This window comes from Sesamum indicum, linkage group LG6, assembly GCF_026168435.1.
Source record: "Sesamum indicum cultivar Baizhima isolate 11 linkage group LG6, ASM2616843v1, whole genome shotgun sequence".
NCBI classification, from domain to species: domain Eukaryota; kingdom Viridiplantae; phylum Streptophyta; class Magnoliopsida; order Lamiales; family Pedaliaceae; genus Sesamum; species Sesamum indicum.
Window position 1 is genome coordinate 1569883 of NC_142662.1, and position 15206 is coordinate 1585088.

Sequence of the window (15206 nt, forward strand, 5' to 3'; positions counted from 1 at the left end):
TGAGTAAAAGCCCATATTCTCAAAAATTGAAAGAAGATGAAAGACAGTGTTGTAAGAATATTGAAAAGCAGTATGTAATCAATTTGCAAGTTTATAACTACGACTTCCAACTTTTTAAGACAGCAGCTGTTGCTGCTCTCAACTGCGACTATTACTGTTATTCAAACTGCTACAGTACGTTGTTTGAAATTAAAAGCAGTAATCCTCAAGATCTAAGCATATGGATTCTCTCCAGCAAATTCAGTAGATGTATATCTAACCCTACATTCCTCAAGAAATTAACTACGTACGATCCAAGGAAGACAGATATGTGTATAGATTATTGATTATTTCAAGAACATACCCAATATATAGAGGAGGGTCCATGTTGATTAACCTTCTCCCGGAGACGGCGGTTGATGCGGCGGCGCCACCGCGTTCAACTGTTGTGGGGGGCGTTTCCGTTTTTTCTTCTCGTAGCTAACCCCTCTCGCCTTTGACTGCAAGTCGCGGACTTCTCGCAGGTAAAGCCGTACGGCTCGAGCACCAAAGGGGTTAGTCTCTGGGTTGCCTCCATTTTCCTCGTAGGCGGCGCGGAGGCGGCCGATGAGGGCGTCGAGGCTGCCCCAGGCCTGGCGGAGCGGGCAGGGGCAGTGAGCGGGTGGGTGGGGGTGACCGTAGAAGGGGCAGATTGGGTTGTGGACTTTGGTCTTCCCGAACTGATCGAGGTAGCGGAGGAACTCGAGCACGTGGGCGCCGCTGCAGCGGGTGAGGGCGAGCGGCGGGCGGTGGTTCTTTAGGTACTGGCAGAAGGTGTTCCAGTCTCGCCGTTTTTGGTTCTCGTAGCGGCTCAGGCTGGAGCTGGATGAAGGGGTGCCGGCTGGGGAGAAGGCGGCGCCGCCAGTGTTCTCGGAGTTGGAGCTTTCCACTTGAGGAAATGACGACGGAGAATCCATATATAACTTGAGAGTAATTTTCACATACGCAACCAAAAATTTAAGAAAAAATAAAATAAAAACCCACTTAATAATTTAAGAAAATTTATAGAGTTTAGGGCTAATAGTAATAGGGTTTGGTAACAATTGGTAGATAGTGGTTTCTTGATCTAACACTCCTCTCCTATCACAGCAGCAAGCTTCATTTTGTTTCTAGGTAGGGTTTCAGATGAGAAGAATTAAAAGAAAGCACGCTTTTAATTTAGTGGAGTAGGAAATATTGATGGATTTATAGAGGTGATGTGATGAGCTATCAAACTCAATATATATATATAATAGTTGAAAAGATCACCAAAAGGGAAAGAAGAAAGCGGGTTTGTTGATTGATATATCAGGAGATTGCCATTTTTGTGTGACTAAAGAAGACTTATGATGATGATGATGAGACTGATGGATTGATATGAGAGAGAGAGAGGGAGAGAGAAGGGGTGTTTGTGGGTTTGAAGAATGTATAGTAAAAAAGAAAAGAAAATCTTGGAAAGAAGGATCCTAGTGTAGTTTGGTGATGGATTTCCTGGAATTATTATTGTTTTCCCCAGAATAGGGGAACACCTTCTTTTTTATATTATTATTATTATTATTATTCTTCAAGAAAGAGAGAGAGAGAGAGAGAGACAAGTGTGTGTGTGTGTGTGTGTGTGTTTTAGGGCTTTTCTGGAAATGGAAAGAGGCAGACAGCAGGTTGAGATGGAGACAGGAAAAAGGTTGAAAGATGGCCTAACAGTAACACTACTCTCACTTGTTCAAATTACTATATTAACCCCTTTTCTCTACTCGAAGTCCTGCTTTTTAGTTTTAACGTTTAGTGTAAATTACATCCACAAATTACGAGCGTCCTCTAATTATTTAAAAAATTATAAATATTTTTTTTTATATTTGATAAAGTTATGTAATTTTTGGATTGAGGTGTTAAATTGTCAATTTTGCTTTTGCTGTATTTTTTTTTTAAAAATTAAAAAATTATAAAAAAAATCAAACGAGATGGATGTTAAAATTTTAAAAAGTATAAAAAAAATTATCCACTTGGTCTATAAAAAAATAAAAAATAAATAAAATTATAATTTTTAATCTACAAGAACATTTTGGTCAGTTCACCATAAAAAATGGATAAAAATATAACGGATTAGGCTAATTATTATACGATCGTTAAAATCAAGGAAGTACTGATAATTTTTCAAACAAGTGAATATTTATAATTATGTTAAACCTTATAAGAGATCGTTGTAATTTACGCAAATGGTTATCCATCTATCTTCAAATGTTTCCAACATTTACACTCGTATCTCTCACAAAAAAAGATGAACTCAAAATTCAATAACATTATTTAATGTTTTCTTTATATATATGTTACAAAAAAAACATGACTATATACTGCATGAAGTGCATCAAACATTAATTCATATGAATGAGAATTTGTTGTGACCATCATCTTGATAAAAACGTGTTTTTTCCAAGGGTACTTTAACATGTAAAATTGGGATCCAATGTTGTCAAATCGAAGGCGTCAATTTCTCTTGTTCTTTCCATGTTTATTTTCAACCCCCTAGCTAATTACATATATTATATTGTAGTCGCATGTTGAAAAAGGTAGTGTTAATGAACACAACTGTAACACGACTTTGTGGAAGACTTGAAAACAGTTGCTACTAATAATCTAGGAAAAGTGCTCCATCATGAACCATGTCCAAACATAATTAAAAAAGGATTTTCCATTCATGGTATATATGTATACATATCAATTCTAACTTATATTGAACTTCATAAAATTTAAATATTTCTCAATTAACTATTATTTCAGAGTAACGGGCTCCTCTGAAGGTTTGTTGTAATTACAAATATTCGTCGTTGTTTAAAAATGATACGAGCATATTTATATTATAATTTCAGTGATATCTTGTTATCTTTTGATGTCAAATACTCCTAACTAAGTGTGATATTGCAGAATTGGCTTATAAGGGAAATGAAAAAGGAAGAAAGAGACCACAATCAACATTTTGACAGATTAGAATTACTAGTTAAGCGTACCCATGCCTAAACCTACGGAAAAACGATTGAAAAAGAAAAGTCCAAAAGACGGCTTTTCGAAAGATTTGTGGTTGATTGGGAACTTACCTTAACAATTTTAATTCCTTAAGTCTTTTAATTTTATTAGGAATCTACTTTTTCTAGTTCTAATAGGATTAGATAACTAGTCAATATAAATATTGATGCAGTACATCATATGAATAACTTTTGATCTTGGATCCTTGATCTCTCCTCTCTAAACATTCTCCCTGCTTTTATTATATTTTTCTCTTTTCTTTTTATGCGTTCTTCTATGAGCATGTCTAGCTAATTTCTTTAATTTTGATTAAAGATTTGGTGAATGTTTCATTCCAATAAATTAGGAGATCTAATTTATACATACTTTCTACTTTCATTCATATTGATATTTGTGTTTTTCTTTGTACTTTTATTACAAGTAATCTGGTTTATAAATAATAGAGCTCATTGTTCATTGTAAGAATATTTGCTTAGCCAATTGAACTTGCAAATTCGTAATTATTTGTTTAGTTCAATAACTAGTGTTAACACAACATAATTTATAATGTCATAGTGGTTGGTTATGTTGTGGGATATGTACAATTTAATTTAAATAAATCATTGTAAGAATTTATTAATTAGAATTGAGTCTTTTCCGTTCTTAATACTGTCGGTAGATTAAATATTGATAACGTTTTTAAGATTATCTACTGATTAGAGAATTAGTCAACGGGCGTTACTTGACTAACAACAAGGTAAGGAAAGGTGAGGTACCATAACTAATTTATTTATTATGAATAATTATCATCTTTACATCTATGATCAATCGTAGAATTCAGCATGATACTATATATGAATAGATGCTTGCAATTAATTAATTAATTGGCACATAGCCTTTACTATTTAATTTGAAATTATTACTATGTATCTCAATCAACAGTTGAAATTTGAACGTGAATGATTAATACAATGCATTATATCTATTTATTAAAAACCAAACTTTTCATGAAATTAAGTATCAAATAATGTTTTCTGATAAAACATGTTCCTTTCTTCACATATAATGTAATAATTAAACTTTGGTTGTAATTCCCAATTTTCTGACAAAATTATGAGATCCTGAAGTCGATAATTGTAAGTTTTAAATTCAAACAAATATATTCACAACTTCAGAATATGTCTACTTTTAAAAAAAAAAAAATCAAATATATTTATAATTTTTTTTTAAAAAAAAGGAACATAAAATTATCAAACATAAGCAAGTTGATTTGCCAAAATTAAAAGGTCTCTCTCTCTCTCTCTCTCTCTCTCTCTATATATATATATATATATATATATATATTATGTGTGTGTGTGTAAATGTTACTCTTTTGAGGTACCAAACCCTTATTACCTCCTAATGAAGAAGACAAAGGGCATTAATTCCAACATATGAATTTAATAATTACCAAAAACTAATTAAAATATAATTATTAATAATAAATACGTACATTGAGAATAGTAATTATGAGTTTAAAACACACACGTTGAGATAATTCTTCCACAATCAATGTCTAGACAACCTCAAAAGTAGCCTAGCCTACCTTAATTTTCTCCTCTTTTTTTCTTGATAATACCATCCCTCTTAATTAATACACATTAATTAATTACCCATTTCACGTCCATGAGTATTTTATGCTAAATTAATGCTCATATTTTTAAATTATATTTTATTTTTTTATTAAAAAAGTACGTGTCAATCCCACGTTACTGCAACAATATCAATATATAACACAAAAGTATAATAAAAAGTTCATATTATTTATTATAATTAGCTCGACAATTTTACGACAATGCTGCCTTATGTAGATACAGTTTTTCAACTCTAGTAATTACTTTATTTTATTCTAAAATCGTCGTTAGTACCAATTATTAACGTATGCGTTGCCTTTTCTTTTATATAAAAAATCACCAAGTTCGATAATCCTAACATATTTGATATTTTATGTGTGTATTTTTTTCACAAAAGTATTTATTTGACAACCGTATATATACAGAGTGCAATATTCCCAAACAGCTTGGACCACATAACTCTCTTCATTATTTTAATTTTTATTTTTATTTTTTTAATGACAAATTCCCATATACAGTAAATACGATACATCCCAAATTCGGACCAACATATATTATAAAAGTTCGTAAAGCCAACTCGTGGGATTTAGTACGTATAAGTGGTCCTAATACGTATTTCAAGTGGTAGCCTGCAGGACCATATGTACTAAGGTCCGATTTGTTGCATAATTAATTATAAGATAACATTATTATAAGATAATTAATTTTTGAATAATTTGTTTTAGAAAAAAATATTTGCCATTTGGTTTAACTTCATAATTAATTGTGCAGATATAAATTATAGTTAAATTTTAGAATTACTAGACATAATTTATAATTAGATAACGGCAAATATGGTAGATTAAAAGCTAAAAATTGTATCTTCTATCGAAATATTAAGATTTTGTTAATCCCATAAGTGATTATGAAAAAATGGTCAAGCGACATAAGACATCGCATCAGCATTCAAAATGCAGATTTAAATTGCTCAATCACAAAACATACTGGAGGTTAAATAATTGGATAAATTGCATTGACACCTTTTGAAAATGGGTATAAATACGCGAACACCTCCTATCTTTTATAAAATTATAAATACAGCCCTTTAGGGGGTGTTAGTGTAATTAATGTACCGTAGAGGATTGTTTGTCTAAACTTGTGCCACTAAATAAGGTGTGTACTTGTAAGTACAATTACAACCTCAAGGGCACCTTTTGATTTACCTTAGGTTGCTTTGAAGTGGAGTATTTGAAATCATCCGTAATAACAAATCCTGGGATTATTTTAAATTTAAAGAATTTCAAACCATTTCATTCGAGTTTTGAACTATGTTTTGATGAATATAGATGAATTTTAAATTCTTTTCAAATGGATTAATTTCCCTATAAATTCTATCCTCAAATCCAAATACACCCTTAAATAATTTCCTCGGTCACTACTTGGCTTACCAAGAACTGCATCAAGAATTTGGTTCAAATTCTCAAGGGACTATCTGTTCAAATTCACAAGAGGATAGGCATTGTATTCTGGTAATAAATCTAACATTCCAATGATCTTACATGGTACAACGATTGATCATCGTTCAAAATTACAGCAGAAGATCCGGAACGAAACATCTGAGTGTTTTCACAATAGTGTTCCAGCATATGTGAAAATCTAGATCACCTAACACGCTTTAGCAATTTCAAGAGACAGTGTGATCTATCAGTAGAGAGAAGAAGAAATCCAGCTTACGATTCAGATATCAAGATAGATATGAGTCTGATATGAACCCTATAATTTTCTTGATCTTGATAGCTGGAAATTGTTGACAGCTTCAGTGAGAAATGATCCAAAAGTTTCCCATGATAGTCTAAAGATGCAGCAACGGTTTTAGCAGTTAATTATCCTTGTGATGATTCAAACTATCGACGTATGGGCATATTTTGAAACTAGAGAAAATGCCGTCCATGAGATTAAGCATTTATACAAACCTCTGTACAGGACTACTTGCATTTGGTGCAGTCAGACAAAAAGGTCTAATTCTATATGCATGTCAGACGATATGGTTGCAACGGATATATGAGTGATCATAAGGTAATAATCCATTCAGAAGCAATGTCTCTGGACAAAATCTTTTACCTATGATAGCCATAAGATGCAGAAAAGAAAGCGTTAATGGATAAATTATTGTTGCCTTTCATGATCTTCCTCTCACGACCGCACTCTTACGCTGGCTGCGGAAGTGACTAAGAAGCTGTTGAGCCTGCTTCAAATAAGGAAGCAATATGTAAGATTTTCAAAAATCAAAGCCAATACATATAATAGCCGATGGATGGAACTGCGTACCTTTTCCTTAGCTCTGGGAGTGCCAGAGAGAGACAATGTGACGAGAGGGGGAACAACTCCTTCTTGCAGAATACTCCGACAATATCTGGGACTGTTGATGCACAGCTGCAACAGTATCGAGGCAGCATTTTCTTTTCCTCTTTGAGATCCTGTCTCGACAATCTCGACAAGTAATGGTATGCCCCTTCTCGGGCAATAGCGGAGCATCCTTCTGTGATAGTAGACAAATTTGCAAGAAGTGCGACAGCTTTGTCAATCATTTCTGATGCAGGGTCCATTAATCGAACCAAGTACTTAATTGCTCCAGCTTGAACTATACGAGCCTTATTTTCTTGAAATATTGATAGGTTAAATAAGGCAGTGGCAGCGTCCTTCAGTCCTCTGAGGGTACCTGATTGTAAAAGATCAACCAAAGGTTTAACAGCACCTGATCGACCTATTTTTATCCTGTACTCACCCAGAAGTGAGAGGCTAAAAAGAGCAGCTGCAGCATTCTCTCTGGCCACTGCATTTCCAATTCTCAAGACATGGATAAGTGGTTCTACAGCACCTTCTGCTCCAATTCTAGCCTTGATTTTTTCATTGATTGATAAATTTAGAAGGGCTGTGACTGCATGCTCTTGGATCAGCTCGACATCTGAGTACAACAGAGAGGTTAATGGGGAAATAGCCCCACACTGGCCTATAATGAAGCGATTTTCCATATTATATTTTGCAAGAAACCGTATTTCTCTAGCAGCAGTGCTTTGCAGCTCAGTTGATGAACTCTTCAAGTCTTCAATGAGTTTGTCCACATCTGAAGTACTAGCCAAATTGGTAGACCCAAACTCAGATGGAGACGAAAGTGTTCTAGATGGCCTACGGCTACCATTCTTAACTATTTCAGCCATTGTTTTGCTGCTGTTATGGTGTTCCCCTGAAGATGGAATTTTGTTTGAAGGAGAGTAAAATGTTGTTATAGCCCCTGATCTATTACTAGCATCATCCTGCTTACTGGATGTTCTGGAAATTTCAGTTGATGCCACTGGGAGATAATCAATGCTGGTGATTGCAGTCGATGCTGATTCACTCCTGCTATGTACATATGAAAGTTCAGAGGATTGCTGATGACATTTTTCCCTGAAAAGACAATAACCTTCTTCATTAAGTCGAGGAGAAACATCGACGTACAGAGTCTCGAAACCATGCCCATCTTCAAGTGATGGTATGGATGTTGAACTTCTCAGTTGTGGAGGATATTGAAGATCATCTAAACAATTCATGTGCTCAGAATGTCTTTGGACTGAGCACAAATCTGCATTGTCAGGGTTACTGGATAATTCAACTTTGTTTAAGTCACACCAATTCGTTATGAGAGCTTTAACTGTATAATTGGGGATGAGATTTTTGTGGGCAAGCAAGTTACCAGTTTTGGGACATGTCACCAGTCCATGATCCAACCACTTCCGAATGGCAGTCCCCTCGTAAGTTTGGCCAGAAGCGACAATTACAGGATCCAACATGAGTTCCAAAGATAATGGACAGCGGAAATATGGAGGAATCTGCAAACCATTTCTGGCTATAAAGTTCTCAAGCTTAACCATGCAATCACGAATACGAGATATCAGATCAACAGTTTGGGAAATTTGATCTAAATCCCCTGTTATTTTGCTGTACTCAGCTTTCTGTCTCTCCTTTTTTATTGCAATAAACTCACTCAAGAGTTCTTGTTTTGATCTCAAGTTAAGGGACTCAACTATTAACATAAGACGTCCATCATCAGGCGTTCTCCCTTCTTTTTGTATTTCAAGAATCTCTCCTATGCATCCTGATAGTTCTCCTAGCTTTAGATTTTGAGACTCCTGCCTACAGATCTGGAAAATACTTCAACATCAGATATCCGACGGTGTCATCAGATGCAGCTTAGATAGTAGTGTTTAGAGAGCAGCAAATACAATTTTACCTTCATATGCAAAATGTTAGAATGGAAATGCTAAACAAAATGGAAATGTGTGATGAACAAGCTTGTTGTAGGAAAGGAGTCCGCAACTGCAGTAGATGGAGCAAGATTACATTACAACTGTATCCCTACCTGAGCATTAGATAGACTCAGACCACCCGGTGATGACTCAAATAGCCTGCACAAAATGCAAGCCAGTTTGACTGAGGATACTTGAATTTTCAGGAGTAATGGCTTACGCTGAAGTACCTGAAACAAATAATGGGTTACAAGGAAATTCATCAAAACTATTTCCAAAAATAATTAGAACATCTGAAAATTCATTCTAAAGTTTAGGATCAAACTGAATCATTGTTTGATTTCTGGAAGGTCATGATAGGTAACAAAGTCGTTGGATATTGGTTCACATGATAATGCATTAGTTTCCGAGATTCATGTTCTGTGGAAAGGAAAGAAGGAACAGATAAAGCCATGTTGAGGCCAAAGCAACTCACACAAAGAATCTTGCTCTTTCTTGGAAACCATTTCTCGATGAATTTCTTTAGGTCATTCACAGCTACATCGAGCTTTTTACACTCTTTAATTAAAGCTTCATTGGGAGGTGCTTTGTGATCAGCAACATCATCAAGTACTAGTTTTAAATGCTTCAAGAGAGAAGCTATACTTCTGTGATCCTCCTCAGCTGGCATTATCTTTGATACACGGCATGTCACCAGATGACTGAATCGAGAAATACTGTTAATAAGGCATCTTAATGATGTTAAGTCCATGGACCTGTTTGAACAGAGTGAAAGAAGGACTAATCAGAACAAAAAGAATGCTTATTTCCTCCCACAAGATATTTCATGGTGACAGTAACATTCAAAACAAATAAGACGACTCCTGAGAAAATATAAGAATCAAGTGGAACTGTTATCAGGTAAATATAATCCAAAAACAGTGAGGAACTGTTACATCCACCAGATCTAAAAGCATCTTAGCACAGATCTCCCTCTTCCCACCTTCAAACCTCAACAATCAACCAGCAATATTTACTATTCCATCTCTTCTAGTATTTGGAGTACATGAAGCAAGCTGCTTACCGGTCCTTGAAGAGTCAATTGTCATGTGAATAAATTTACAAGATACGTCCTGCAAGCAACTCTGCAGCCGAGAAAAATTTCTTGCAACCAAAAAAGGAGAAGAATTAAGATGTTTCAGTAGATCATACTCATTTGGCAACAACCTCAGAAGCAAATATTCACTAAGAAGAGGGGTAAAGACTACTAGGAAATTTCACCTATTTCTTATAGCATTCCATTAGTTTCTTTTCGGCATCTGTATGACACACATGTGACAAAAGTAGGCAGAAAATATCCCCCCGCCAAATTTGACAGAGAAGGGAAACAAAGAAATAGCAAAAAGCAAAAGGAAATATTCCCACAATCAGAGTAAGAAACATATACACCAATTTTTCCCAGCTGCTTGCCTCCAAAACTTTTAAATGCTTTATCTTGCTTCACGTCAGGAATTTTTGTTTCAGACTTCAGATGCCAAACAACAGAGACAAACTCTTCAAGAAACAAAAGCAGTTTTATTTGCACAAGCATGAAAGACTGATACTTTTACCACTAACAAGGGCGAAGGAAATCTTCATCATTTCCTAGAACCCCATGTAACTTGAACCACTTGATTATAACAATCCCGAAGTGCAATAAATCCAAGAAAAAGCACAAAACTCGGATAGATGTGCATCAAAATGCGAAGTTCTACTTAATTAATGACATTAAAGCAAGTCATCTAAACGTTGGCTTAAAAACCCACCTGTTTAGCTATGCCTTTGAGCAAGAAGACTGAACCAAAGGGACAAAAGCAGATCTTGATGAAGTCCCAGAAAAAGGGTCAAGCCTTAAAATAAAAACCCATGTCTTCGATGAACCAGTCCTCAGGATATGCAGCAAAAAGCCAAGAAACAAAAACTCTTGCCAACCCTCTGCACTATGCTTCATTTTGAGCAAGAATTAGAAGCTGAAGAAACCAAGAAATAAGGGAGGAAAAGAGGGCAGCTTTAGTAGCTGCAAATTTGTTGGTCATGGGGATGATCAGCTAATGAGAATAATCAAGAAAGCGTTTTCAGCATTAGATAATGTACTTAGAGAAGCTGGAGATGTGAAGTTCCTGCTGATCAGTGTAGAATGAGTAGACGGATTACTGGAAACGTTTGGATCTTTGCTGGTGAAGAACAATGTAATGTAGTCCAAGAAGATCTTGTAGAGGTTAAAATGGCTAATTTTATCCTCTATCATAAGGAGAAGATATCCGCTATTTCCCGGGTTCACCGTACGAGGTTTCAAAATTTTCTTTATACAGTTCAGAACTTCAGATCCAAGAGTTTGATTATTTTCAAAGAAGGGACCTTAAATTAAACAACAAAATAAGTGTCATTCTCCAGAGTCAACGTCAACCAGAATAGGTCACATTCTCCACGTTCAGAGTTATTATCCCAACTTTTAATCGTTTATTATTTAACTGTACATAAAGTGACGGCTATTGGACATCAATGTTATTTTCTTACAATCTGCAACTAGTGAAATATGCAGATAATGTAGAGTTCCTTAGCCAGAATTAGCCCAACTTTTGTCCTTTTCTTTATTAGTTTCAATATACGTTTTCTAATAAGAGTAGGCCTGTGAAGAATTCGATTTATCAGTCGAAAATCGAACAAATCGAAATTTCGATCCAGACCGAAAATTGATTCGAAATTTAGGTCCGGTTTTCAGTTTTATTAAAAAAATATGATTCTCATCGGTTGGTCATCTTTTTTGTTGTTCGGTTATTGAATCAAACCGAAAAATTGAAATTTTTTAAATATATTTTAATTTTATTAATTATATTAAAATATATTATATATTTTAATTTTAACTTTACTCTTTCTCTTCTCTCTCTTCTAATTGGTTCCTCAATCTTCAATTTCTTCACATATTTAAAATATGCTACTTTAGTTTTACATTATCTAATAACATGTTTAATTGATAATTTAGTATATTTTGATAATTTTTTGGTAAAAAAATATTTTTATAATGCATATGAATCTTATTATTATAATTTCAATCCATGACGACGAAAAATGCATTTATACACTATATTAGAGTTATTAGTCAATATCTCATATTTTAGTTTTAGATAATATTAAAATATGAAATTATTTGGATATTGAATATTATGTTATTAAATTTGAATTTAAATTTCTTTTAATTTTGGATTGAATGAATGAATTGTTATTGTGTTATTTTGATTTGAAATTTTAAATAGCATCCGTAAATATTTTATTATTGTACATTTATTTTTTAGATTTTGATATTTTTGTACATATATTTTTGGACAAAATTGAAAAAATACTAAAGTTATTTATATAATCTTTTAAACTAAATCAATTTTTTTCAGTTCAAAAACTAAAAAGCCGGTTCAGTTCACCGGCATATTTCATTCAAAGTCCTGTTTACCAGGATATATTGAATTATAGGGCCCAAAATTGAATTTGGATTTTGGCCATGGGGAATTTATTATAAATAACCTATTTACTTTTTACTTGATAATTTGCTAAGTATTAGTCAATATATAGTGATATTGAATTTACTAAGATCCTTGCTATAAGAGATTAGAGTAGCTTTTAATAAATTTATCACTAGGCCATTTGGGAGATAAGTTGGCAGAGGATAAATTTTTGGAGAAATCAGAGACAATACAAACAATTGACCCACGAAAGTCGGATAAATGTAAAAATGCATAAAAAGATTGGCTTTCTAATCGAGCACTGAGATTAGAATCAGACCAATATTGGTTGGACTCAGATCCTGGCACCATAGAGTGCAATACCAGGCTCAAAACATTATTATCAGGCAGCGAAAAGAAATTGTAACATTGGGCTGGACTTTGACAGTAGTAACAAGATGGATCAGATGATTAAAATTGGCAAGTTGATTATATCAAAATCTCGATGCTCCTTGACCAGATTACAGCATGATGATCAAAAGATGAGGTCATTTGTGTTTAATATCTAAATCAACGGGATCATACATAAATCACTTCAACAATAAATTCTATATCTAATCCAGGGATATATTTTAAAGTTTGGGACAGGACAAGATAATGTTGCAGATAAAAATGCCAAGCATGGTGCGTTGTTCGAAGGCTCAAAGCTGTTCAATGTTGAGGAGAGTGAAAGAAAATCAAAAGGCAAACATTAAACCTACCAACAAAGACACAATGTAAACAAAATCTTAAACTGTAGAACTTGTAATGTTTCTTCCCTGTACTTCACAGTGTACCATAATTAGATTGAGCTCCCACTCAGCAAATCAACAAGGTCCTTCTTTTTCAACTTTGAGAACCCTTTTACGCCACGAGACTTGGCAAGAGATCTCAGCTCAGTCAGCTTCATTCCACTCAAATCACTAGCTTCAACCAGATTGTGTTCATCGTCTTCATCGCCGTGCTCACTTGCATAAATTTCTGAAGTTTCATCCCCTGACATCTCGTCAAACGCATTTCTCTCTAACAAAAGGGGCTCCAAATTAGATTCAATCTTGAGTTCATGTAAGTCATCAGCTTCTGGCTCAAGAATCCCCTTCCTTGTATAATCCAACTTGTTTTCTGAGACAGAATTGACAGAGCCATCGGAATAAACAGGCTGGAATTTGATTTCAGGGACTGGAGATCTTCTGCGGAAGCTTGATCTTGGCCGGCCAAGATTTGGTCTTGGGCTTTCTTGCATCTCATGCTTCACAGTAGTATTGGAGTCTGAGATGCTTGCGCCGCTCCCTTCAGTAGAAGTTTCAACCTGTTCAGGTTGATCCAGGATGAAATCCCTGTTGCTGGCACTGTTAGTGTTTTTCTTCCCTTGCTGAACTGAATGTTTCCGTAAGAGCTTGAGAAGAGAATCAACAGTTTCACTCTCTTTGCTTTTTTGTTGTGAATCCTCAACTTTCTTTTCTTCCTTCATTGCTGCTCTTTCACGAAGTTGAGCCTGCACCTTCCGGAATAACTCAACAATCTCCTTTTCCCTAGGACCCGGAGTTGCAGTAGCTTGAAATTTTTGGTTTCCAGCAAAAGAAAGCAAGGGTCCATTTTTAGAAGTCAAAGTTTCAGATTCTTCAAGGTCTTCATAACCATCTCTCTCTTCATTGTGTCTATTCCTATTGCGGGAGAACCCATGCTTGTTTTGCCTTGAGAAATCTGAGTTTCTCCTATAATTGCTAGAACTCGCATTGCATACAGAAGACACGTGCCTAGAAGCACATCTCAAAGATAAAAACTTCACATCAGAAATGAGCTTGTAGTCACCACGGAAAGGATTAGGTGTTACGCCAACTGCTCTTCCACAAACACCGGAGCAGGGAAGACATCTACCATCAGGTGTCCCATATCCTGCAACGAAATCGGGAAGCATGTCAAGAACATTAGCAAATTTCCAGTTAAGAAATCTGGAACAGCACAAGATAAAAGGGCTTGCTAAAAACAAGAGTAAGGGCAAAATTATCTGCTACAGCCCTGAACCAACCGGATGCAGAGGGCAAAAAGAAATCAACCTCTCCCTCACTAACCTAACATTCAAGAAAAATACTTACACCAAACATTTCATCAAACAAGTAGTAGGCATCACCAGAAACAACCCTCTTCCAGGGAGAAGAACGAAAATCTAAAAACAAATAGCCTAAAAAAAATCTAAACGAACAAACAAGCTTCCAGAAGCTACATCATATCGTAAGACCCTGATAATATACAAAAACCAAATGCGGCTGCCTTGCTACAGAAATGTGGGCTACCCAAAATATACATACACAAGCACAACTACAAAACAAATACCTGAAATGCTTTTCGAGATGAAATGAATGGAGCGCGACATGCTTCTTTAAAGCAGCAGAGCAGACACTTCAATGGCGGTCCCGAACCAGAATAAACCGTGGGGTTTTCCGTTCTTGTGCATACGCCAGGGATAAGCGGGGTTTTGACTTCAGAGATTGCAGTTTTATTAGCTCCAGTGATATGTGCTGGGCTCAGGTGGAGATGCACCCCCTACGTTAGTTGGGCCCAACCCGTACCCTGCTTTTCTATGGTGCAGACCCAGTCCAATAATAGCCCACAGAGTGAGTAGCACGTAGGGCTTATAAAATAAAGCTGCTAATTTATATGAATAATAAATAGGTAAACTACAACCATTTTTTCTCAAATTTGGTACAATTATAGATATTTTTTATTTTAAAAATTATAAATACTCCTTAATTTTAATTTTCATCTAACAACAAGCCCATTCCATTAGGTTTTTATCTAATTTTTTTGGTGAACTAACTAAAATGCACTTTTGGATTATAAAT

The 15206-nt window shown here is 35.0% G+C and overlaps 2 protein-coding genes and 1 pseudogene across 2 annotated transcripts; all 3 read right to left on the bottom strand.

Annotated features, from left to right (window-relative positions):
* On the bottom strand, nt 1-1607 carry LOC105165652 (protein LIGHT-DEPENDENT SHORT HYPOCOTYLS 3 pseudogene; annotated as a pseudogene).
* Nucleotides 1608-6648: 5041 nt separating this feature from the next.
* Nucleotides 6649-10650, bottom strand: LOC105165651 (U-box domain-containing protein 3-like). Its single transcript, XM_088881752.1, is given in 6 exon segments — nt 6649-6831; nt 6915-7099; nt 7102-8767; nt 8986-9102; nt 9348-9627; nt 9936-10650. Coding segments are annotated over 5 exon segments (2310 nt in total). The 5' UTR covers nt 9624-9627; nt 9936-10650; the 3' UTR covers nt 6649-6765.
* Nucleotides 10651-12912: 2262 nt separating this feature from the next.
* Nucleotides 12913-14856, bottom strand: RHON1 (Rho termination factor). The gene is made up of 2 exons (XM_011084729.3): nt 14698-14856; nt 12913-14259 (listed from the first exon to the last, which is right to left on the bottom strand). Exons 1-2 carry the CDS (start codon nt 14735-14737, stop codon nt 13166-13168), a joined length of 1134 nt encoding a protein of 377 aa, XP_011083031.1. The 5' UTR covers nt 14738-14856; the 3' UTR covers nt 12913-13165.
* Between the last annotated feature and the right edge of the window lie 350 nt (nt 14857-15206).

Bases quoted from the DNA above. Each gene is read 5' to 3' on its own strand.
- RHON1 (XM_011084729.3), bottom strand. From the start codon at position 14,737: ATGTCGCGCTCCATTCATTTCATCTCGAAAAGCATTTCAG. The intron at 14,260-14,697 runs GTATTTGTTTTG...ATTTCGTTGCAG, and splicing joins CATCTCGAAAAGCATTTCAG to GATATGGGACACCTGATGGT.